Source organism: Pelobates fuscus, chromosome 11 (assembly GCF_036172605.1).
Source record: "Pelobates fuscus isolate aPelFus1 chromosome 11, aPelFus1.pri, whole genome shotgun sequence".
NCBI lineage: Eukaryota > Metazoa > Chordata > Amphibia > Anura > Pelobatidae > Pelobates > Pelobates fuscus.
The window spans coordinates 89,023,116-89,049,999 of NC_086327.1; the positions used below are offsets into that span (position 1 = coordinate 89,023,116).

A 26,884-nucleotide genomic window follows, 5' to 3' on the forward strand; every position below is an offset into this window, starting at 1 on the left:
ACAGTAAACACAAAACATTAGATTTTACAACAAAAACAAAACATAATCCTTAAAGAGACATTACAAGCACAATAACCATATAGTGCCCTTGCAAAATCCCACAATAAGTAGACACACCACTTAAAGTTTCAGTAGCCTGCTATGCCTGGCTGCACTTATTGACATAGACCACTCAACTGATCCTCTCAGCCAACAACTGCAGCCCTGAACGCTGGAGCTTAGCTCAGAGCTTACTGGAAGCCTTGCAGGAGCTTTTTGTAGCAGGAGTTTTGGCAGCAAGTGGAACAGCAACATTTGTAGTGGTTATGGTGTCTAGAGAGTTCTTTAACTAGGCAAGAGTTTTATCAACACAAGGTAACTACTCTGACACTTTTATGGGGATTATCCTACATACAGTGAAGCTGTATCACTGCCAATATACCACAGAATTACCATTTAGGAAACACACCTCTACATGTTTCAATATCCCCAAACATGGTTAAAAGAGAAGCTATAGATGCTTTCTGGTTACTATACGTCTCCTCTATGGATTTACAGCTAGAAGAAAGTCATTGCACTAGCATTACAGTTCTCAACTTTAATAATTAATAGAGTTATTATTGAAAACATTTTTTTTGGTATTGGTGTATTAAACAAGAAAATCCACGTAGAGGTTTATAATATGTTCTCCAAAATCCCTGATGACTTTACAAATGCATTGTGTCCACCCCTCAGTACAGACTGCATAAGAGGCGATGTTATTTAATTAATGGCGTAGGTCTGTTTGCTATGCACGCGGGTATATACACTCAGTTTTCAACAGGCTACAGATTGTTTCATTGGCAATAAGAGAATGCACTACTAAGTGTTTAAAGTATTCCAAAAACAGTTATCGAAAGTTTGGAATAGTAATTTTAACAGGGACTTCCATAGAGGAGGAAAACACCACCAAGACATTACAGTGTAATGACCATGTTTTAAAAGGTTACAAGTTCAGATGAGTCTGCAATCCTATAAAGCACATACTCTTCATTAGCATCAAAACTTAACTTTGGCTGAAAAGCTTAAAGCAAGATTTTATTAAAAATAATAACCTTAAAGACATGTGTTTGACAACTTTAATGACAAAATCTTTAATGAACTTTAACTCTATAAACACAGTAAAATATACACCACAAGCATTCATGGATTTTAATAGCATACTACACAAATTAGAATAATTTTTAAAGACACAGATTAAAGAACAGCACAAAACAAAAAGCAAAAAAAAAAAAAAAAAGCATCTACTTAAAATCCCCTATCTTGGCAAATAAATATGGGGATTCAGTTACACCATGGCCCACCACTACATAACAGGGCTTAACACAATATGGCCATGGTGTAACTGTATCCCTGAGTTTGTTTGCCAAGATAAGGGATTTTAAGTAGCCTTGTAAAATTTAAAACTATTTTTTTGTGTGTGCTGTTCCTTTATCTGTATTTTATGCATTCATTTATATATATATATATATATATATATATATATATATATATATATATATATATATATATATATATATTTATTTTGGTCTTTACAGAAGCATCACTACTTAGAAACACATGTTCCAGGTGTGCCCACAATTCTCTAATTTCCCTGTGTAGATAATTTTTTTAAACATTGGTTTAAGAAAAGTGTGTCTCAAGGCACATTTGGATTTAAGCACACTTTGGTAGAGTTTTTGCAGTCTTAAAAAGGTGGACTAGAACATCTCAATCTACAGTACGTTTTACTTTAGTATGTGTGAGCTTGACAATCTGATAGGTAATCTGATAGGTGCGCTGACAGGCCTGAAGTTAGTCAAACGTATAGAAAAAAAGGCAGTTACAAAAAGGTATTTTCCAACATCCATGTAAACAGATAAAACAGCTAAGGTATTTGACTTAAAACTGTTCACTGTACCCTTTACAGACATGTTGCATCTCTTGAACAGGCAAAAATGAATAAATCGCCATTGGAACAGACACTGAAGCTGAACTATGGCAGAGTATTTAAATCAAAATGTCACTCCCACTAATATAATCCAATTAATTCAGCTTATACACAAACCATTTTCTTTTATTTTTGAAAACATAAATGAGAGAATAAGTAAAAAGATTTAAAGAAAAAGACTCCAAAATTGTCATACTGCACAACATGTAACATTGTAAGCTAATTAATCACAAGCCAGGTATTTAAGACAACGTTCACCCAGGAACTGACACCATTTTACATATACAGAGTTTCTAAAGGCTGCTTTTTGGTGTTTGCAAAACAATTTCTTAAAGTATGATATGTACAACCCAAAAGGTTTTATTTACTCAATCAACTGCAGTAACCCCCAACTTTTCTGCAATAAAAAAAACAAAAATAAAAGCAAGCTTAGCCTCCATAATTGGCATTAAAATAAACTTTTAAACACCAGGTGAGAAACAAGGGGATTTGAGGTTATGGTATAATTTTAAACAATCTTCATTTGTGCCATTTAATATGTGTGCAAGCATAACATTGTGAGTTCACATAGATGGCGTAATAGCAGTATACAATCCAATGGATAACAGTCTCAGTTGTTGCAGGTACAGGGGTGTGGTTGATTAGATGGTGGGTAGACCCCCTTCATCTGAATCATCCTAAGTCAGTAGTAACAATAAGTTTTAATAACTAGACACGCCAGTTTCATGCCAACAAGTAGGATGTGCATGTCAGCTAGAGTTTTCACATAGTTCCTGCAACTTTCACAAGTGCCTGTAGGGGTAAAACTCTACAATACTGCCTTTTATATTTATAAAGGACTTTGTCTAGTCTACGTTTCCTTCAATGGCTGCGCACACCTTTGAAGAAGAAAAGGTTCAGAGTCAAAGTCTATAAAGCCTGACACAAACCGGACGATTTGGGGATCTTTTGTATTCAAGTGGAAACACATTGATGAAAATTTCTAATTCAGAAATGCTAGCAAAATGTGCCAGCAAATAGATCTATTACAAAGGATGTACTATGTTTTTGACTAGTAAGCTACATCAAAAGCATACAAATTATATAAACTTGACACAATGACAAACTTGCGATGTGGACAGCTTAATGTTACTATAAATTTTGATTTTTACCCTATATGAAGTGGAGATCATATTAGTTTTGCATGAGCAAGTCACGTTTGCAAATTAAATCCAATCATATTTTTTTTAATTTTTTTTTTTTATTATATCATGACATTGTTTCTTATGTTTTTTTTTATCCAAAAATATTAAAAATCAAAGCCATAAAAAGAATTACTCCAAATCGCCACTGACCATAACATTTAACAAATTTCATACCTGGCGGCTTTTTGCAATAGGTACTTCCAAGTCCCGTGTCAAATTACACCAATTGTGCTTCTAGTAAGCATGCATACAAAATGTGCTTATACTATGTATGCATAAACAAACAAAAAAATTACAATAAATGGCATTGCAAACTGAACACAGTAACTTGAAGGTCACCTACAATTATTGGACAAGATAATCAGAGAACTATTTAAATGTTCCTGCTCTTACAGGACTGCATTTTTCAGCACTCATCTGAGACAATCTGCAAAGGCACTTTGGTAAATAAGTAAGACCTTTTGGCAATTCCATTTTGACCCAATGTCAGCATGAATGAATTATACTGTATTGTTTTATTGAGATGACCAGTCCACCTGTAAACGCATGCTAAACATTTTAAGGCACTTTGCTTTTTCTTATTGATCTTGAAGAGATTATTATGTTTTTTAATCTTTTGTTTTTGCTGCATACAAATCAAATAGTGATAACAAAATTGGAGGCACGCTTTCTGCAGGTGTGAATAAAAAAAACCTGCACGTTACAAGATAACGAGGATCAAAAACCATTCACAGTTGAAAAAAAAAATATATATAATATATGTAGAAAAAAAAACACTTCCTTTTTAAGACACAGTGAAAAGTGCTGGTTGTGCTTTTTAAGCTTTTAAAAAAATGGAGTGTGTTTTGTTTTCTGGTAAAGGGTCTTAACTCTAAAGGCAAAACAATGCTTAACGGGGTGAAAAAAAACAAACAAAATCATTTAGCTATATATGAATATATACTTTTCATACAGCAGATTTGATTGAGAACTGCAGCCTTGTTATTCAGCGTGGCATCAGTTCATATCCATGGATCCTGAGAAGATCACGAAACACTCCACACTGCAAAGTTACAAATAAATTAAAAAAAAAAAAAAAAAAAAAGAAAATTGTTGAAACGTTGTAAGCAACAAAAATACAAAACACACAACCTTTCTTAAAGGGGCAAATAATACTCACCGATAATGATGATGATTATGAGCACGACTACAGCGATAAGAATTGCCCACATCTAGAAGAAGAAAAAAAATATATTTTTTTTAATTATTAGTTACATAAAAAAAAAAAAAAAAAAAATTTAAAAAAAAAAAAAAGTTTCTCAGACCATTACTCAGGTGTAATAACATGACTGCACTTTTTTTTTTTAAATGCAAACAAATTATACTCCTTGGTCCTCAAGATGTGCCCATGATACTCATGCAAAAAGAAAAAAACAAAAGTCAAACACCACAACCTAAAAACAGTTTCCCTTGTAAAAAAAAAAAAAAAAAAAAAAAAAAAGAACATTTTGAGTTTCAGTTCCATGAATTGCAATGCAACCAGCATTGGGTGGCTTTTTATATCTTTAAAAACAACCTGTTCGCATATGCAGCTCCTCCACTTAATAGTAACACACTGCCCAATCCTTAAATTTTAGTGGTTACAATTACAACAAAAGCAGTACAACCCATATCATCTCTGAATAACCACAGAACCAAACTAAGTAGAAGTATGATAAACAGGTTTTATTTTCCATCTCTCTTCGCCAATCAGGTTATATGACAGGACAACGTTTAAACTGGTCCCATACTTTTGAAACTATTGAACCAAAATAGTAGCCATTTGTTCTACCCTCTCATTCTTTTCAAGATCCTGTACTACTATAGATAAAGAGGGTAAAGTTGGAGATAACTAGCAATAGCGATTATAGAAGGAATAATTAAAATTTAAATACATAAACAAAAAACAAAACAAAACAAAGAACTCTTATGTGATAGATAAGACATGAAGGATAAAATCCCCAAAACTTCAACATTAAAGCGGCAGTGTCATGCCGAACTTACTTTTCTTTAATCGATTCCTCTTCTCTCTCTGTCAGGATCTGTTCATTTCTTCCTGTCTGCTCTAGTTTTCTTTAAAAACTAGAGACAAAGTAGGGACTACTTGTCTAATGGAGGTTTCCTACACCTGATCATCTCTGACCAGGTGAGGAGCAAATTGTGTTTCATTTCCTGTGGTCATAGCAATTTTCTCACAATTCTCACCTTTCCTCTGTATTCCCGCGAAGCCTCCTTTCACTTTACTTCTCCCAAACATCCTGTCATTTAGACAGAAGGCCGGCAAAACTACCGAATTACGTCCTAACAGAATGAGAACAGTTTCACAATTAGTATTAGGACGCAATTCGGGACTTTGTTCGGATCGGAATTTCATCCTGTGGCTGCTCACGGTTTTAAAATAAAAAATAAAAATAAAAAAATAGTATCCCCCTCCCGAGCCGCTCGAGTGGGGGCTATTAAACTAAAGGGGGGACCTAGCATGCCCCCCTGCACCACTCCATGAGGTGGGGCCCCTAAATAACAATGGGGGGGGGGAGAAAGACATATTGAGCTCCGCTTATAAAGCCTTCCCACGCCCTGCAATTAGGCTTAGACCGCACTGATTGGTTGGCTTGAAATCCAACCAAAGTGCTCTGTGTCATTTTACACAGCGTGGAAAAATGCCAAATAACTTTCCCACGCTGTGTAAAATGACGTAGAGCACTCTGATTGGTTGGATTTCAAGCCAACCAACCAGAGTGCTGTGACAGGTAAATGTAGAGACTTAGAGGGGTTGGTGGAATATCAGTACTTGTAATTATAGTATGTAGCTGCTGAAACCTCTCCTCTTTTCTGGTGGTACGATGTGTGCAAATAGTAGGATCGGGGAGCGGCGCCTGTTATGGAATTCCCACACTGAGTGATTTGGAGGAGGGAACATAAAACAAACAAACAAAATCAGTAACATAAAACAGCGTTTTTAAAGCTGTTTTATGTCAGTTTTTTTTTTGTCTCCAATAAAAATTGCCCAGTTATGCTATTGGAGCCTCGAAGCCTATCCTTTTATTTTATAATTTAATTTTTTTTTTTTTTTTTTTTTAAATATAATTCCTTTCTACTCTCTAACACCCCCACTGGAGGACTCGAGGAGTGATATCCTTGGTGGGATCATACCACCTACGCCTGCATATAGTGAGCAATATCCCATTTGCTCTTCACTTGTGAGTATACCTCCATCTTTTAACATTTTATTCTGTATCATCCAGAGAGCACTATTTTGTGTTTCTATATCTCTATATCTCCATCTCTATCTATATCTATCTCTCTACCTCTGGAGACCCCCTTTTGAGGACATCCAAGGACCATCTACATACCCATAGACTGGGATTATACCATCCAGGCGCACATATCTGGAGAGGAGTATAAGCTCCAGAAAATTGTAAGTGCAATTCCTTCATTTACCACCACTTAAGATCCTAACATACTACACTAAATCCATGTCTTTTTCCTTCCCTCCTCCAAATCATTCGGAGCGCGGGAATTCCATAACAGGCGCTGCTCCCCGATCCTACTATGTGCACCCAAATGTAGAGACTTGCCTGTCAGTCTCTTCATTTACCTGTCAGAGCACTCTGATTGATTGGCTTAAACCAACCAGAGCGCTCCGAGCCCAATAGCAGGGCGTGGGAAGGCTTTATAAGCCTTTGCCCACCCTGCGGAGTTCATTCTGCGCCGTGCCCTCCATGGGTGAAGATAATTTTTTAGCGTCAGGTTTTTTTCTATTTGGGGGGGGGGGGGTAAACGATGCTAGGTCCCCCTTTAATAGCCCTCATTCGACTGGCACGGGTGGGGGGGGAATACAATTATTTTTTATTTTAAACAACTACGTAATCTTTAGGGGGCTTGGGAGGGGTGCTCACTGTTTAATAGACATGCCCCTACTCTTTACTTAGTATTAGTAAATTTGGCAGAGAGACCAATTTAGGTCTTTCAGCCCTTTGGTAGATAGCTCCCTAATAACGTGGGAATTAAGGAGTTATCTACTAAGCAGCTGCAAGATGCAGCTGCGGCACGACTAGGATCTGAGTTTAATTCATTCGAATGAAATTCTGATCGGAACAAAGTCCCGAATTGCGTCCTAACACGAATGGAGAAACTGTTCTCATTCTGTTAGGATGCAATTCGGTAGTTTTGCCGGTGTTCTGTCTAAATGACAGGACACCCGGGAAAAGTGAAAGGAGGCTTCGCGGGAGCACAGAGGAAAGGTGAGAATTGTGGGAAAATTGCTCTGAACACAGGAAATGAAGCACACTTTGCTCCTCCGCTGGTCAGGCGTAGGAAACCTCCATAAGACAAGTAGTCCCTACTTTGTTTTAGGTTTTAAAGAAAACTAGAGCAGACAGGAAGAAATGTAGAACAGATCCTGAGAGAGGAAGAGAAGAGGAAGTGATTAAAGAAAGGTAAGTTCGGCAGGACAGTGCCGCTTTAAGTGGGAAGTTTACCCTGGCTATATTCTGAATTGCACTAGAATAGGGCAAAACCACCATATATGTGCAAGTGTTCAAGCAGCCACACCAGCATAAATGAAATTGAGAGCGAAAAATGTGAACCAATTGTGCTGGTGGTAAATAATCAACAGAACAAAATCTTATTAACTGCATTGTGAGAAACACATTTAGAACATTTAGCATGATTAGTTTGTGATCCATTCCATGAAATCGGTATCAAAGAACACGCCAACTCCTTTTCACACACAATAACGGAAGACATTTTGGCTGGGAAAGTTAAAAGTATAAAAAATTAATGGCAAAAAAAATAAAAAAATCTCTGAAGTTTTGCTTTCTATGCCTTTGTACAGAAGGAAATTTGGCGGGAGGGAAACCCATTGAGTAAGAAGAGTACTATTCGTTATAAGGTAGCCTTTGATATTAAAGATACTCCTATCAGAGATTGCTGATTTCTCCAGAATAGGTTACACACTTGACAATGTCAAGCCATGAAATATCTCCCAATACACATACCCCCCCTCTCCTCCGTTTGCCCCACTCTTAATTTAACAAATCAATGTCCAATGTCAAGGCTACCAATCACTAAATATTGATGAGTTGTACCTTGTGTTCCTTCAAGCCAAACAAACATGTAATGAAATGGGACAATTTAGATAATCACTTCAACCAAAGATTCTAAAACAGGCTGCCTGGGATATCAAAGCATCCTCCACATCCAAGCAGCAATGAGAGTGGCCTGCAGAATGCATTAAAACGTCATTACCTTACAGTTCTTCCACCAGTATTTTCTCTTCAGCTTGGCAGCGCTAGTCTCAAACTGTGATGCACCCGCTTGTAGAGCATCTGCTCGATCATCCAACTCAGACAACTTCTGGTCCCTTTCTAGGACCTTATCCACATTAACTCGCATGATGTCCACCACCTAAATTATAAACAATTGAATATTATAAATAAATATCGCTCCAATTTTAATGCAATAAAAAACAGAAAAATTAAAAAACTAAAAAAAAACACACATATACACAAGAAAGAATGGGGAAAAAAAAAAGGAACATTTTATTTCACAATTATTAAATCAGTACAATGAAACTACAAACATGCATGCAAACAAGCCTTTAGAGAAAATAGTAAATTAAGCAGCAGGACAGAAATGTTCTTTTTAAAGCAAGAGCCAAACAAACCACATAGATTTAATTTAAAGTCATTCACAAAATCGACACATGAAAAATTTATGCCGAGTTCTGTGACAAAAGGAAAGCCAAAAATAGAGCTGCGGCGGAAACCAATTGAGCTTTCTGATAAACCTGGGGTTTGAATGAACTGGGATAAATAGAGCATTTGTTTAGAAGTAGGTCTTTCAGCGCTGCCATGAAGATGCTTGCAGAGTGGTGATGCTAGTAGTCTTCTGACATGGCAATTAAACCCCCAAAAAACAAATATCACCTTTGTATATTTTGCGTCAAACAAATTAACTCTTATCACAAAAAAAAAAAAAAAAAAAAAAAAAAGCTTTGTTCAACACCAAGATATATTATGGATGAACTTGAACCCCTTATTTTGTTTTATGAACTTAAGGACAGGAACATTTTAATCACAGTCATGTTGTAAAATCCTGTGGTGGTCTTTATTATTTATTTTTTGGCACATGTTCAATCTCACAGGTGAAATACAGCTTAAAAAAAAAAAAAAAAAAAACCAAACCAAAACCTTTTACATTTAATGGAGCAAATTGGGTCAATGTGACAGGTGCTGTTACAACTAAAAGGGAAAAAAATGCTTAAAATTGCATTCATGGAAACAGGATGACCTCATTGACTTGAGCTTGTGTCTGTTGCAGACGACGATTACTGGACGCCACATCGCTGGAGCCTGCTGGTGCCGGAGTAGACCTAAAAGAATCAAATTAAGGATGGTGACATTTTGTATCATTGTAGGACTACTTAAAATTGTTACAACGTTTCAGACACAATATGATAATTTTTTACATTTGTATCAGGGATATGTCAAAATAGGAGAACATAAAAACATGTGGATTAGACAAAAAGTATGCTAGAAATAAGTTTTGGAGTACACTCTGATGACGTTTGTCCAACCCAAAGCTGCGGACAGAAACACTGGGGATATAGGGTACATGTACGGCAATCTCTGCCAATTCAGTGCAATGGATGTGTTTGGCATCATCATGATCTGTGTGAGGACAGAAATTACGAGCTTCAAGAAAATGAAAAGTCGTAAGGAGGCGGTGTCCCACAGTAGGTGTCCAACAGCCACTATTTATCGGTTATCCATTACTGGAGTTTACAAAGCGCCAACATATTCCACAGTGCTGAACAACTAGATTTATGTTCTCAAATATATGTAAACATTGCAGATTAAAAAATAAAATTAAAATAAAAACGCAAATGTTTTAAATTGTCCACGTAAAGGGACAACATTTATGCACTAAAGCCACTTCAGTAAGATGAAAAGGTTTTTGTGTGCAGAGTGCCCTTTTAAGCACTTCCACATTCCAATTGCAATCTGGATGACACTATATTGCTTAGAACCATAGGCTAATAATCTGTCTCCAGCACCTATAGCCAACTAATGTAATCCATATGGCAATATCCAGTGACAAAATGTAGAGGGTTCCCAGCAAATCAAAACAAAAACAACCACCATTTTGCTAGTATAAGGTTGAATACAAGAAGAGATTTCACATGGAAAGAAATGTGAGCGTTGTACTAGGTCATGCCTAAAGCACACACACGTGTACAGACACACCTTCCCTGATGTAGAACAGGGAAACAACTCTACACAGTACAGTTTGTTATTTACAGTAATGTACGCTTACAAAACACGACCAGAAAGTACACTACAGTAACTAGCAACCATTCCCTATTTTTAAGGTAAACTCTTTGTATGCAAAAGATCAAATTCCCCAATTAAAAGATCACAATACTACTAAATAATGTTTCAACAGATCAGAGATTTATTAGTTGCAACAACGTTTCAGAACAATGTTTAAACCCAACTGCTAGAAATTAGGTGACCATACTAAGGCTTTTGTAAACAAAAAGTGACTAACTTTCGTAATGCTTACGTTTGAAAGAAATATGGATTGCTAAATTAAATTATACATTTTAAATGTAAATGCGATAAAGAAAAAAAAGCCTCAGATATCTACTCTTTATAGTCTCTCAGAACGGAGGAGAGGATTAAAAAAAAAAAAAAAAAAAAAAAAAGTTAGAAAGGGCCCTAAGACTAGATAAGATTGCAGCGGATTTATGAGGCGCAAGCGGCACAAGATAGGAAAATGAATGGGGACAAAGTAATTCTGGGAAGAAGGTTAGTTGCCAAGGACCCCCTTGTCACTAAGCATTGCATGAGACAAGGGAAGTAACACACTGAGAATTTAAGGTGTGCCAATAGATGCTTAGCTCACACACTACTAGACACTAGTTACAGCAAAGATTTAACATAAAATAACTCCGGGTTTCTCGCAATGTAGTGATGTCTCACACATTTTGGTTCCATCAATTACATTAGGAGGCACTGTAAAGGTGCCCTGAGATCAGTACTAAGTACAGGTCATTGTTAATGTCCAATGCTGTCAGAAACCAGGTACGAGGTGACCCATCTGCAGGCAAAGGAAATAGCAGTGGGAAAGAATGCGGGTTAGGGTGAATAGGAGTGAGCCAATGGGGACGAGAAAACTGGTAGAGAGAGACGAGCGGATATATCGAACAAAGCAGCAGGGGAAGGAGCACCCACTTCTAGTCCCCCTGCCACCCATGTAACAGAGACCATTCTTCCATTTGTCACAGCCCCTAACCAAAGTTATTTGTGAATCTAAATAACTGGGTCACAGACATGCAGTTGGGAAAAGGACACATACATCCGGATACAAATTCACTGACACTCTTTGTAAATACACCCAGGTGATTACATAAACTGACAGTCTATTGTGAGGACAAAAGATGTGCTTCATGAGCATTTATGGCTACAAATGTTTAGGCCGATTAGTAAGTTAAGACTCAAAAAGCTCACATTTTTATACCTTGATATTTCATGTTTTAACAAGATAGAGAAAAAGACAAAGACAATAACACTTTAAAAGAACAATCCAAACATCTAAATCTTCATGAAGTGCTTCATGTGTGAACAGTATGTTCTCTTTTTCGATTTTCCAAAAAGTGCAGATGTCAAGAGCAATTGGCATTTTTATAAATGAACCTTGTTACACCAGGAATGTGGAAATAAAAAAAATAAAATAAAATCTACTTGTTCAAGGGACTAAAGTGGTAGCCCAATCTACTAGTCAGTCAGGACAACCTACTTGTCCTGATACAAGATAATATCAAAGATAGGGGGCCCTTGCCTAGAACCATGGACACTGACAGGCCTATTTTCTAAACGCAATTTCACTAATTCAATCCATCGTATATACTCGAGCATAAGACGAGTTTTTAAGCACAGTTTAATTGTCTGTATTATGGCAACTTACATTGCCATAATACAGACAAGGACCGGGGGCTGGCAGGAAGCTGTAACTTACCTTTCCTGCAAGCTCCTGTCAGCTCCCTTCTCTCTCCTCCGGTCCGTGCAGCTCCCAGGTCAGCTCCCTCTGCAAGGCCCTATTGAGCGCTGTGGGGTCAGAGCGTTGCTACGGGTTACCGTGGCAACGCTCCGCGCGGCCGCAAGACTTACAGTGGGAGCTGACCTGGGAGCTGCACGGACCGGAGGAGAGCGAAGGGAGCTGCCAGGAGCTGCAGGAAAGGTAAGTTACAGCTCTCTGCCAGCCCCCCTCCTACACAGTGCACACCACTGGACCACCAGGGAGTGAGAGCCCCCCTCCCTGGCCAGCTAACAAGCAGGGAGGGGGGACGAATAAAAATAAATACAAATATTTTTTTTTTATTAATATAAAAAAATATATTAAATTAATAATAATGAAATAAAAAAAATGCCCACCCCCCACCAAGGCTCTGCATCACACACACACTGTAAATAAATATTCAATAATATAATTTTTTTAGAAATTTATCAGTAGCTGCTGCATTTCCCACCCTAGTATTAAACTCGAGTCAATACGTTTTCCCAGTTTTTTGGGGTAAAATTAGGGGTACAAGGGTATTTTTGCTTCACTTTTGCCATTTGGATTTATTTTGCAAAGATTTTGTGAATAACCCTGGGTGTAGCCTCTCCATTTGTCAGTGGGTTAACAAAGAGTAGTGTACCAACGGGAACTGGGAGGTAATATACTCTAAATAGAGTGCCAGCCAACTTCCAGACCTGGAAGCCAACTTCCAGACCTGGAACAGTTAAAAGAAAAAATAAATCCATTTTATGAACTAATCAAATGAGAAACTAACTGTATACAGTGGTGCTCGTGTACAATAAGTGAGTGAACCAACAGGTAAATGCAATATCTGGTGAATACAAACAGCTATTATGGTAATGGTATGGTAGTTCTGCTATTCATCTAAACGCCTTTGCCTCCGCAGTGGAAAGTCCTTCCACTGCACCAATACTGGTCTGCGGCAGGGCTAAAAGAATAGAGAAACTGCTAGCCCTGGGTGTCGATCTAAATTCCACATCACACACCCCTTGCTTTCAGACATTACAAGATACTTTAATAAATAAATAAATAAAAAAAAAGTCAGAGCACAAAACTTAGCATTTAGATTTTTGTACTAGACTTGTTGCTTATTGTTGTATTGTGGGGAGTAGATTACAGAGATGAGGTAATAGAAGTAGGCAGGTAATTAAATCATTTTATATTGACCTCTGAAATTATGCCAAGTACAGTTCAGCTTGTACACCATGTATATGTTACAACTCCCTGTCTTGATTTCTGGGATCCACCTGCTTCTATAAAGTACACTGTGCAAACTGTTCCAAATCTGAAAAAACCCTTATAAACTACACTGTACTCTGAGGATCAAGTTATGTAAGGTGCAGCAATGGGGCATTTGGGGCTTTACAGAAAATATGTTCTGTCACCCTAAAGCTCAAAGCTCTATAGTGTGTTCTTAATTGTATACATTGGATGGCATTATGTAATAATACCAACAGGGTATGCTTGAAAAACAATACAAAAAGTAGAAAGAGGATATGGGGCCATACACAAGTTGCATATGTTAGGACAACTCTCTCTCTCCCCCCCCCCCCCCCCATATTTGTTATTTTAAAGAAATGTCTGTAAACGTTACCATTTCTTCCTAATTTTTGGAAACATCACAGCTTGCTTTAAGCACCTGGACAATTTTTTTTAATCAGAGCCTGAGTGCAAGTACTTTAAATCAGGGCTTGACAAATCCCACGCGCCAGGTCACCATGGCGAGCAGGAAATTTGTCCTAGCGGGCAGTTGGCTCACAGAGGGTTGAGGCGGGCAGGCAGTCGGTTCACTGAGAGCAGCGGGCCATTCATTCAATGAAGGGGGGAGGTGGCGAGGCAGCTGTAATCTCCCAGCTCTGCTCCCTTGCGCACCCTCCAGTGATGCCGAGAGCCGGAATATGACATCATTCCAGCCCTGCATCACTGAACAGCACTCTAGGAAGCAGAGCAGACATTTGACAGCAGCCCCCCCAGGGAAAACTGATAGGGAGGCAGGATGGATTTAAAATAATAAAGCGTAATGATTTGAGAGTGAGTGCGTGAGAAATCAGTGAGAGTGTCTCAGTGAGTATCAAATTAGTGTGCGTGTGTGTCTGTCTGTGAGTGTGTATGTTTAGGTGACCTGCCCCCCTCCAATCACATGGGAAAGGTGTTTTTACTCACCATTTATTCCACACTGTGCTGGTGTGCCTGCGGCTGGCCCAACCTCCATGGCTGAGATCATCAATCTTGATAATCTCAGGCAATCCAATGCTTCCCCCATAGAAAATCATTGGAACACTATTGCACATGCACATCGTGCTGCGCAGTCAACCTCTCCTCAGGGTGATGCACTGAATTAATGCATCCCTATGGGGAGCATTAATGTAGGTGCTGCACACTGAAGCACTTCTAAAGGCCGTCTGAGTGACTGTCACTAGAGGTGTTACCAGACTGCAATGTAAACCCTGCCTTTAGTCTGAAAAGTCAGTGCTTACATTGAAAAGTATGCAGGGACAGTATATAGACTTCAGAAAAGCTACATCAAGCTGTAGTGGTTCTGGTGACTATAGTGTCCCTTAAATTTATTTATTTTCAATTCTTTATTTTTGTGTGTGACGTTGAAAAATCTGGCTCCTAACTTTTTTAGCTGGCTCCTAGATTACAAGCAAATTTGTCAATCCCTTCTTTACCCAGGTTGTGGCCCCAAAGTAGGTCACAACAGGTTATATGGGTACACATACAAAGTGACAGTTAATTTCAGGCCTTTAAATATCAGTGTGGCAGTTGGAAAGGAATGTTGGAGAGGAATGTTGCAATGTTGATGAAGACATTTCGAGCACTTACACAATGTAATTAACTGCAAATAAACTATACTGTATATCTATAGACAGATAAAAATTCCACCAAGAATTTTTGGCAGCACATGTGCAGTAAAACTCTTGCCTCCCTAAGGGTCTTTGTTTGTTCAACCCAGGAGATCCTACATTGGACCTCTAAGGTGATTAGATCAGTATTCTAAAGCTTTGATGATACATTTTGTTTTATTTGAGATTAAGGAGACACTCTTGAAACTTTAGCTTGCTAAAATGCTTTGCGTGTGTGAATAGCATGTGTCCTCATTTTTCATTTTACAAAAAGTGCAGAAATCTTCATTCTTACAAATTTACTAGGTTTGCAACCCTCCTTGGCTTTCAAGTAGACGGCAGGTCCTGTTACTTCCTGGTTTAGTTAGCTCAGTTGAGCTAAACTCAAGAGGCAGACAACTGCTCAGTGCACTTTGCCTTGCAAAGACGTCTCATCGAGCTGCACTGAAAGTCTGATTGGAGAGCCACAGAAAGACTGGGTCAGTCAGAAAAAGAGAGCTTGAAGACGACTGAAGATGGTGGGGCCCACTGGGGAAATCATCAGGTAAGTATAACTCACATCTGCTGCACCCCTGGGCCACCACAACCCAAGTGGCAATATCACAATTTGACAGAGCTACTTTAACACGGTTTGTGGATGTTTACTTAAAATCGCCAACAGGGTTATTCAATTAAAGTGAGAATTATCAAGAATTCAAAGTGAACTTAAAAAAAAAATAAAAAAAAAAAAATACTTTGGCCTCAAATTTCAAAATCACTTTGAATTCTTGACATTTATTGAAATACACTTTAGTAATTAGCCGTGTAAAAGTGATGGGGTGTTGTGGCATATCTGCAGAGTGAACGATCATTTCTGAGCCACTATACAGCCACTAAGTGGTTGGTACAAGCAGTTATGTCTAGTGCGGTGCTGCAGGAGGCTGTACTTGTGTCTTGTGAGGGTGGTTGGTAGGCAAGGGTATAGTAAATAACCGTGCTAATGGAAAACTAATTTCTGAACAGAAATGGGCAAAATCCCAATAAAAATATCTAAACTGGTTTATTTAGCATTTTGAAAGTCATTTGATCGCTCACCAATTGCAGAGCAATCTGTACAGTGCACTTATCAAAGCAAACAAGGGAGCCAAGCATGAGACATCTCAGCTCCCTCTGCTATACAGAGTTTGGAAATGATGCAAGCAGACCAAAACTAAATACAAAAAAAAATAAATAGAATAATTTACAGTGACTTTTTTTGCACACAAAACATCCAACAAAGAAAGATTATATACATATATATATTTTTTAACTCCTTAAATTACAACGGTCACCTGAAATTATTTTTTATTTTAAGAATCCTTGCAGCATTGGTATTTCTTTTTTTTAATGAATTATATGTAAAAATACCTGAATCTGCCCACTACTTTCTCAGAATAGTTGACCCCTCTACCATATTCATACACCTTCGGTCAGACTGACCTAGAATCTGACCATTGGGTTCCTGCTTTACTCCCAGCACAGAGCTGTTGACATCAGCCATCGCCCTGTGTGGTCTGCCTGGTCCAAATTGCGATCACATTCGGTCAGTCTCACCAATCCTGTAACACTGTTTTGCGAACCAATCTGCAGCACTTGCTATTCGCCTACTGACAGTGCAGTATGAAAGGGAGGTAAAAAATACATCAGTTATCTTCTTGACCCACATTAGATTGTTATTTACCAATTCTAAAAAAAAATTTTTTTTGTACTTTTTCCATGTGGCGGATTGATAATAAGCGCTGGTCAGCTGCCACATACATAAGGCTTGTGCTGCCAAGGTGTTTTTTTGGAAACCATTTGCCGGCTGGCTGCCAACGCTCTCAGTGGGCAAATAGGTCTTCAAATTATCAGTCATTTGCAAATAGCACATTCAGAAAATCAGTGACTTCCTCATCCGTACCAATGTTGCAGAATCAATCGGTCCGACTGAATTCCAACCACTTTTGACTTAAGCAAAGATAAGAATTGCCAATGTGGTCAGAATTTGGACTAGGCATACCACACAGGGCAATGGCCGATGACACCACCACTCTGTGCAGGGAGTGAAGCAGCAGCCTAACCTCAGTTCGATTGAATGTGTGAATATAGCAGAGAGATCTAGCGTTCTGTGAAAGTAGGGGCCAGATTTTCAGATATTTTTACATCTTTTCATTACATGTTGTAAGAATTAGTCATTGTTAAAACACCCAATATGTATTGGATTTTAACATGGTTTAAGAAGTTAAACAATTACTGCAAGGAGTCAACTACAATTTCAAAGCTAAAACTTTGTAAAATGTGCCAATTAAATTTATTTTATTTTTTAACTTAAAGGACCACTATAGTGCCCTGAGGGTGCCCCCACCCTCAGGGTCCCCCTCCCGCCCGGCTCTGGAAAGGGGAAAAACTTACCTTTTTCCAGCGCTGGGCGGGGAGCTCTCTGCCTCCGATCCTCCTCCGTTCCACCCCGTCGGCTGAATGCGCACGCGCGGCAAGAGCTGCGCGCGCATTCAGCCGGTCTCATAGGAAAGCATTTACAATGCTTTCCTATGGACGCTTGCGTGCTCTCACTGTGATTTTCACAGTGAGAATCACGCAAGTGCCTCTAGCGGCTGTCAATGAGACAGCCACTAGAGGATTTGGGGGAAGGCTTAACCCATTAATAAACATAGCAGTTTCTCTGAAACTGCTATGTTTATAAATAAATGGGTTAACCCTAGCTGGACCTGGCACCCAGACCACTTCATTAAGCTGACGTGGTCTGGGTGCCTAGAGTGGTCCTTTAACCCCTCTCCCCCCCCACTCCCCTTTGTTTCCCCCCCCTTCTTATCCTCTGTCGCTGTCCTCTTATGCTTGGTCTTCCTTATATCGGGACTAATCACACATTTATGTCTGAGTAACACTTGTTACAGATGACTATTCCACTATAAGAATTCATCGGGCGAAGACGCAATGGCTACTTAACACTTTTTTCATGTTCATTGGTTAGGACTATGATTATTAAGCGTGATACACTAACGCATGGCTGTTTAATTCTTCCAGGTAATGTATCATTAATGGATAATCCAAATGTATCCACATGGATATGTAACTAAGAGCATTTTGACACATTTCATTTAACCATTTTATCACAAATCTAGGGGAAATTAGTTAAACGTGCTTCCCATCCACCCCCCGCTCATCGTCATTGCCGTTTATAGCCCTCTAGTCAGTCTGGGGACTGACTGTCACCGACTGTCAGAGGAAGAGGGGACCCCAAGGTGTTATATATATTTGGAGTCAGGGACAGAAATACTGTGTCTGAGCTTTACTTTGAGCTAATCTGTCAGTCTGGGGCTACTAACTGTGGCCCCAGCTGACAGAGGGTACCCGTGAGATCAGAAAATACATAGGGGTACTTAACCTCTGCTGGTACTTTTACTGCATGACTGTCTATGCCATCACTGGGCATTAAAGCCCTGCATGACGGCATAGACAGTCATGTGGTTGTTAAGTGCTTAACCTACCTTTCACCTGCAAAAAGGATAAGCACAGTCTACAAATATACCCAAGTATATGACAGTGCCTTTAAACCACATAAATGGACAATCTAAGCACGAGAACCACTACAGCTTAAAGGAACACAGAGCTAGGAACACATATCCGTATTCCCAATACTATAGTTAGTTTATGGCCCCTCTATGTTTTACAAAGACATATAAAACAAATTACACTGCATTTGTCCAGTGCAGTCTCTCCCTCGGTGTGCCACAACCTGCTCCTCGAGTATCATCATCCTGGAGGCGTGACTCGAGGATGACTGTCCAATCCAATGCGCTCCCTAGAGGAATATCTGGGATCTTAGGCGCATGCGTGGCACTTGTCGCGCCTCAGATTCTGCCATTGAGAATCATTGAATACAATGATTTTCTATGGCAGACTGTGGCAACACTGCACATGCAAGTATTTTAAGATATGAGAGCAGAGAAGTAAGAATCTTGGCTCTCATACCTAAAAGGCGTGGCTTGACGCCACACTTCCAAGCCTTCTAATTCGTGAAATAAAGTATTTTGGGGGTAGGAGTGCAGTAATCATACCATCTTCAATAAGATTAAGCTGTTAATGTGCCAACACTGTTCCTTTAATGTAGTAATTCAGGTGTAAAGACACTGTCCTTGCAGTCTGACATTTTTAAAACTGCCTTTTCGGTTTACATTTGTCCTCAAGGACACCTCTAATGGCTGTCACTCAAACACCCCTCTCATTCCAAAACAGGTACCCTGCTCAAATATATATACCAATTGCCATGGTTCTGAAATTCAGACAAAATTCTATGAAATCGTGTGTAGGGCATGGTACAGCATGGACAAAGTCCAGATGATACCACTAGCCATAACTAATCAGAGGTTAGAAATTTCCTGCTGAAAAGACTCTGAAGACCCGAGATATTTTACTGCCATCTGTACATGTTTACAAATTTAGCTGTTGGTTTCAGAAAAAAACTGGGACTTGCGGTTTGGCCTTCAAATGAGCTACCCCTAGATTATAGTATTTGTACGGTACTCCTGAGTAGGATGATGGGTTTTCCATACAGGGCCCAATGTTAATACCATTGTAACATGAATAGCGTGTTTATACAAATGTAGTTAGCTATACAGCACCACCGTGTGGTCAAAAGCTGTTTACATCATTTAGTGGCCAGAATATAAAAATGGTCTATGCAGCCTCTAAAATAGAAATAAAGGAAGAAAAAAAAAAATAACCACAAACACGCAACTGCGAGCTCAACTGACAATTTTCTTTTGCCAATTCAGCTTGTGCTTAGTTTTTTGTTTTTATTCTACGAATAAAGACTGGAAAAAAGACATTTGGAAAAAGTATATTTTTTGAGTGTCAGGGGTGTGGCGCAATGCAGTTTGTGCACCATTGATACTCAAAGTGTTAAAATGCATGGTTTTAATTTCACGGGAGCAGCAGCATCCAGCGATAACGCAACAGGATGGCATATCTACATATAAAAAAAAAATAAAATAAAAAAGGGTTCAAAGTCCAGCAACAGTTGATGGCTTATAAAAACAAACAGCCACAATATAATTTGTAACAAAAGCAAATAGTATATCATTCAGTAGTGATTAGCTCAGGACACCTGTCAGGTATCCCCTTGACCTACACCTTAAGACATAATACAAAAACACAAGTGGAGCTAATAATACTTCCCTCTCTTCTTAATACAGCCAACAGTGCTAAAATAGAAACCGAGGGATACACAATAGAGCAGATTATCCTTATTTAAGCCTAAATATAGGAGGATCTCATTAATGCACACTCACAAAAATAAAGCCATATAAAAAACCTGGCTCAGGTTTGTATTTCCTTGTGATCCTTTCTGGGAGATCCAAACCCCACTATATAGACTGCGTATGGATGATCCAATATCTTCCCAAAGAATGATGGGTTACAGGAATCAGGTAAAGGTAAACAAACTTATTGGTATAAATAAAACAATAAAGTGAGCATAAAACACAAGTCCAATAGTCACCAAGACGCATTTTGCCAAGTGTGGCTTCCTCCGTGGATATTCACCAACTGAGGAAGGCACACTTGATGGAGAGAGGTAAATGGCAATGAGAGAGCCTCTGCCCTGGAAAAAAAAAAGTCAGCAAAACATTTTTAAACCCTTTAATTATGTGAGGGACACCAGACCTGGGATAGGAACACCAAAGCGTTGGGAATACATATTTGTAATCCTTAACATTTGACTTTACTATCGGCCCAGGTTAGAATTCACACACACTAGGTGTGGGTGACCTCTCTTTGGAGGGGAGCAAATTGCATTCTCTCTTTGACAAAGAACCGATCCTGGGTCGAAACGTTGCAGTGTTCCACATGTACAAATAAATGTGCCTAAAGTTATTGGAGTGCCTGGATTTTCTCTCGCTTACTGGTATATATCCTAATACTTTCATGTAAATAACTCCATTTCGTGTGGCTATTCTTTGGAATTTACTAGATGGGGAACCCACATTTCAGGAGTTTGTCAAGTTTAAAAAAAAAAAAAAGGAAGGTTTGCTTTCTTCTTATTGTATGTCCATTTATTACCCTTGGCCAATCCTATCCGACCATGCTGCATCTCTAAATGGGGACACAACTTGGGGGGCCCCCAAGTTTGAGGGGAGTGACTGGACGGACATATTTTCTAACTTGATGCACCCTATTCATTCCGCCCAGATTAAGGTACACTGTTAAAAGGTGCTAGAGTGATGGCATATCCATCCATATAAACTGGCAAAGGCTCAACCCGGTACGATCACTGCTTGTACGTACTTGCATGCCTGGTGGTCCTGCCTGAAGCTAAAGCCACTATGGGACTGCTTGTTTGCCAAATGACCCTGCTGCCTTAACAAGATCCTGCCCCCAGATCCTTGGGTTGCTCTCCTAAATAGGGAGTATAGGGATCTGAACCTTTCATGAGTTGCGCAAAATTTGTGCTTCTGTTTGGCCATGACATCAATAGAGAGCCCCGCCTTCACTAGCTCAGATAGCCAAGATTTGGTGTTTGATTAAAATGGGGGGAAAAAAAAACAAAAAAAAACAGTTGCTATTAACAAAACCACACTTTCTGAAAATATGGAATGCCTGGATGAAGGCCTTTGCTTCAGGGGCGGGATTGCTTTCCCTATCCCTCTCCTTTTAGAATTTTCTTTACATGTGGCAATTAGCCTGGTTGTTTAATTAATCGCTGACCTATCCATAATCTCAAAAAACAGGGCGCAAGAGTATACGGAGAATGTGCAGCAGCTGAAGTAGCCTGCCCTATGGTGGGTCAGATCTCAAGCTTGTTTTAGTTCATATTGTGCCATTACAGAGATAACATCTCTGAAACATACAAGACTGGTCCCACCCATACGGGCAGTCCAGATCCGAAATGCCAGCAAGTTCCCTCTGCACGAGAGACACAGCAACCCCAAACGATCGTTTCAGGCTTGTTAGGCATCATCAGTGAGGCATAGCTGATATCTCTCTAGGCACCGTGAGCAATGGGTCCACGTCTGGATTACCCTTTAAATTTATGGAGGGAAAAAAATGGGGGCGCAAGATCGTCTGGGGTTGCGGTGTCTCTCGTGCAGAGGGAACTTGCTGACTTTTCGGATGTGGACTGCCCGTATGGGTGGGACCAGTCTGATATGTTTCAGAGATGTTTTCTCTGTAATGGCACAAGATGAGCTAAAACCAGCCTGAAATCTGATCGGGGACCCACCGAAGGGCAGGCTATTTCAGCTGCTGCCCATTCTCAGTATATTCTTGCGCCCCGTTTTTTGCGGTCCATAATCTCACAATAAAACAAACCCCACCCCCCAAAAAAGAAAACACAACTTCGCTAACCTTTAGCCCACGTTCATATTTAAATCTGCAAAATTTAGAGTTTAGTGAATAAACCAAAGTAGCTCACCACTGCCCTCCATAGTGTGTGTGCGTAATATATTTGTGTACAGAGCCCACCAGTTGTGTGTGATGTGTGTAATTCATGTGTGTGAGAGGTTTTGCCCCCTCCTCATCTTTCTGCAGGGATTGGAACTGTGAACCCTGGTGGTCCAACAGTGGTTAAAACTACCTGATGGTTCAATTTAAGAGTGTGTGGACTGCTCACCACAGTAATCGCTACATTGGGATTTGGCATTCAGTGAGAGAGCGCATCACAGTAATCCCAGAGGTTGCACCCTAATTATAGAGAACCAGACTGCGAGGGAGCAATTACTGTTATTTGCACCCACCTGAGGTACATATCACATGCTCACTGCCTCAGATCTGTCCACCCCTGAACCAGCTCTGCCGCTTAACCGAACCAGGGTGAAAGAAGGGAAAAAACTAAAAATAAAATAAACCCACACAGGCTGACTGGCACTACATTCCCAGGCATCTGGCTATACAAGTCCACATCCCTGTTTTGCTACAGAATGCAAGACATTGGCAATAATTATTTGCACATCCCGTTACACAATACAGTATTTTAGCAGCACTTTATTCATTATGCCATGCAAGAAAGAACATACTTTTTCATGTTTCTCTGAACAGTATTTAATTAGTCCCTAAATCAATATACTTTTGAAGAATCTTTGTATTACGCAAGAGAGTCACAATTAACAACTTTTTCAATCTTTACAGTCGTGACCAATGCAGAAAAAAAACCACAGAAAAAACAAAACAAAAAAGACAGAATTGCAATTACCACCATATTTCAATACATTGTGGACAAAAAGGAACTATATTTGTATAAATAGGGGAGGATGTACAATTGATCAAATTAGTTTTTTCTATATATAGTTCTACATATAGGATAGCTGAAGTTTGGATGCCAAGTAGAACATACCTGTCTTCTAAATGTTTCTGCCAATTATTTGTAAAAAAAAAAAAAAAAAAAAAAAAAAAAAAAAAATTGTCAAACACTGTTCTGCTACATTCAAACAGCTTTTAACCCCCTCAATTGTTATTTTTGTATATATTGCAGTAAGAAATCTAGTCCATAAATAAAGCCTCACTGACCCCTGTTTATACTCTAGTTATGCTTACAAGCCTGTAGAGGAACACAGATTTTCTGCCAAAGAAATATGCAAAAAATGTAAGCTCACCTCCTGCTTTCAAATAGTACAGCAAGATTCAATGGGTCCTACCATTCCTACAGTCAGGTAGGAGTGAAAGGACTTTATCAAATCTCCGAATTGCTAATGTAATACCGACAGTGATATGGTAAAGATTGTTATAGTGGTTTTAAAGTACCTATACTTTAGAAATAGAGGATTTAATTGCTTTTACCATTATTCTCAAATGCAGACATTTTTACATTTTGTCGCCATTTTTAATATGTTGCACTGCTAGTAAGGCCTTCAGGTGCCTTACAATTACCTATAAGCAAGGTATTTCACCCTTTATCAACTGTATGTGAAAAAACAAATTTTAAAAATAAAAATGCATTTGTTTTTACAGAAACATTTTAGACCCTGTGCAGAATATTAAAAGATAAACTGTGTACTATGTAACGCTGAACGTATTGTGTCAATTAACATTTGTTTTTCCTTTAACACAATCTATAAACAAAACTGCTGTATTATTATGCGTTTATGTGATAGCTAAGCATACCTTGCTTCAAACAAATGTTATGCTACTATTTTTCCCAATTAAAACAGACCCAGTAGTGAAGGGGTTAAAAGTCTCATTTGTGTCCTCTTAAAATGCTGCAATAAAACAAACATGCCAAGAATGACCAGTGTAAACTGAATAGAACAAAGTCTATTGGTGCAAACATCCAAATGGTTGTTTATTCAGCAGGTATGTATACGTTGACTTGAAAAGGTATTTATAAAGTATTTTGTTAAAATAAGTAACTCAAAAAGTTTGAGTTGACATGGCACTCACACCGCATAATCTGTAATCCAACATATAGTGTAGGAGTGTGGTGTTTCAAATACTTTTTATACAATGAAAGTCACAAGTTTGCGTCTGATGTGTCCTTTCATTCTTGATATGGAGAGACAAACATGGAGGAGGGGGTATGCATGTGACTATCTGCTCTCATTCATATCTTGAAATTAGCTGCATCATGTGATGAACATTGTATAAAGACTGGATCATTTCCGAGCTGCTTATCAACAAACTGTAGTTGCAAAGGATGATGTTTGATCACCATTCAGCAATAGCGTTTTTTTTTTGCTACAATAGGGCTCAGGTAGGTCTCAAACGGCTGTTTAACATATAGTTAACAAAAACGTTTGAGAATACTTGGTGTCCAAACAAAAAGCTGCTCTTAACCCCTTAAGGACACATGACATGTCATGATTCCCTTTTATCCCAGAAGTTTGGTCCTTAAGGGGTTAAACACCTGTGTGGTACCTCTTTAACCCCTTAAGGACCAAACTTCTGGAATAAAAGGGAATCATGACATGTCACACATGTCATGTGTCCTTAAGGGGTTAAACAACAGACCTAAAATATTTTAATTTATAAAATAGGAGCACTTAAGATGGTGTTCAATACGGCAAAGGTTTTACCATTGGACAAAATACTCATAAAAAATTATTTTAAAAAAAGTGATCCGGCTAAATTTCCGGCTAAAGTGATTCAGTCAAAATTATTTGAGTTTATAGATAAAGTTTTAAACTATGGATTTTATGGGACACTATAGTCACCCAGACCACTTCATCTCACTGACTGTCACACGGACACTAGAGGCACTTCCTGGAGTTAGACCGAAGTTTGGAAAGACTGACACTGGACATCCTTATGCTCTGCATGAGGGCATTCAGCGTCAGTTAAATTCCCATAGGAAAGCATTGAAGTAATGCTTTCCTATAGGGCGGGCCTAATGCGCTTGCGGCGCGCGCTCATTAGCCTTCCACATCAGATGACCATTTTTGTGCTGGGTTGGGGCAGAAGGAACTATATAGTTATATACTATACCAAAAATACACAGATATAAACAACCCCTCAGTAGATCCATTATTTCTGGTATCAACGCAGTTTCTTCTAAAAAGGTGCCAAAAAGCTAGATCCCCAAAAGTTTAAAAACTACAGCTTTCATGACGCTTTGCCATTCTAAAGGCATGCAGAGCATCATCATTTAGCAAAAAGTGTAAATTTCAATAGAAATGTACAATTTTATACGTTATTTTGGTTACAACCCCCTTGGCTTTCAAGCAACAACAGGTAACGATACTTTTTGGTTCGGTTCGCTCAGTGAAGTTAAACTCAAGAGGCACCAATTGCCCAGAGCACCTGCCTTGTGAAGACTTCTCATTGAGCTGAAAGGGAGGTCTGTGATTGGATAGACACAGAAAGTCTGGCCGGGGTTAGAAGGGAGGAGGTTGCAAAGGCTGAAGACAAGCAGGTTTTGCTAGCGGTTTTTCAATTGTGCCCAATAATATTTTTTATTTTTTTTTAAATAATAATAATAATAATAATAATTTGGGGCATATCTGCTAAAGTGTTTTTTATTTTTGTATTTGGTAATGGAGTGTCCCTTTAATTCCAGGTAATTCACAGAGAGCAATATGATTAAAAATGTGCTAAAAACTGACATCTTCTTGCGTGATGGCGCTAGGGCACTCCTAGTACCATAACCACTACGACTATAAAAATCAATTTAAAAAAATACAGCTTTATTGTATACCTCTTCGCATGTTTAATTGGCTTATCAGAATCAATTAGAATGTTTGAAGTGCATTCTACTCATAGTGCTCTTTGTTGGAAAGTTGTTTTAAGGTTATTCTTCAAGGGACACTAGGCACTAGAACCACTAGCAAATAGCCTATCCCTAAAGCTTTAGAAGTGCAAACCCTGCCTTTTTCGAGCAAAGGCAGTGTTTACACTGCTGCCCAAGGTCACCTTTAGTAGCCATCACTTGAACAGCTACTAGAGGTACTTTCTGGGTTTGGTCATTCACAGATAGATATAAAATATGCACAGAATTTACATAAGGCAACCTGTAACAGAGTTCTGAGCTGGCTAAGTCACATGTGCTTAGGGTGCAGCTAGCCCTGGCACACAATTAAAAAGATAATTCAGTATGTGTAGGGTTTCAAGTTGAAACACTGCACATATGTATTTCTACCACCATAACCAAAAAGCAGAAGCAATCATGGTAGTTGGAATAACCCTTTAATGAAGCAGTCTAGGTTGTGGGTCTCGCAAGATTTACACTGGGGAGCTGGAGGAGCTGCTATAAGCCAGAGGGAACACAATTGGAGGGGCGAGGATAATTTCAGGGAGTTATGTAGAATAGAAAGCCAATGGATTTTAAGATGGATTCTCTTCATCCAAATGGCTTGAATTTA

General features: G+C 38.9%; 1 protein-coding gene across 1 annotated transcript in view; it reads right to left on the reverse strand.

Moving 5' to 3' along the window:
• Positions 1-1,987: 1,987 nt before the first annotated feature.
• Positions 1,988-26,884, reverse strand: part of VAMP3 (vesicle associated membrane protein 3) — a 38,280-nt gene continuing 13,383 nt past the window's right edge. The window contains exons 2-5 of the mRNA XM_063436719.1: positions 9,445-9,526; positions 8,401-8,559; positions 4,292-4,343; positions 1,988-4,174 (exon numbers count right to left, since the gene is read on the reverse strand). Coding sequence (XP_063292789.1) covers positions 4,158-4,174; positions 4,292-4,343; positions 8,401-8,559; positions 9,445-9,526 — 310 coding nt within the window. The 3' untranslated portion in view covers positions 1,988-4,157. The remainder of the gene's footprint in view (positions 4,175-4,291; positions 4,344-8,400; positions 8,560-9,444; positions 9,527-26,884) is intronic.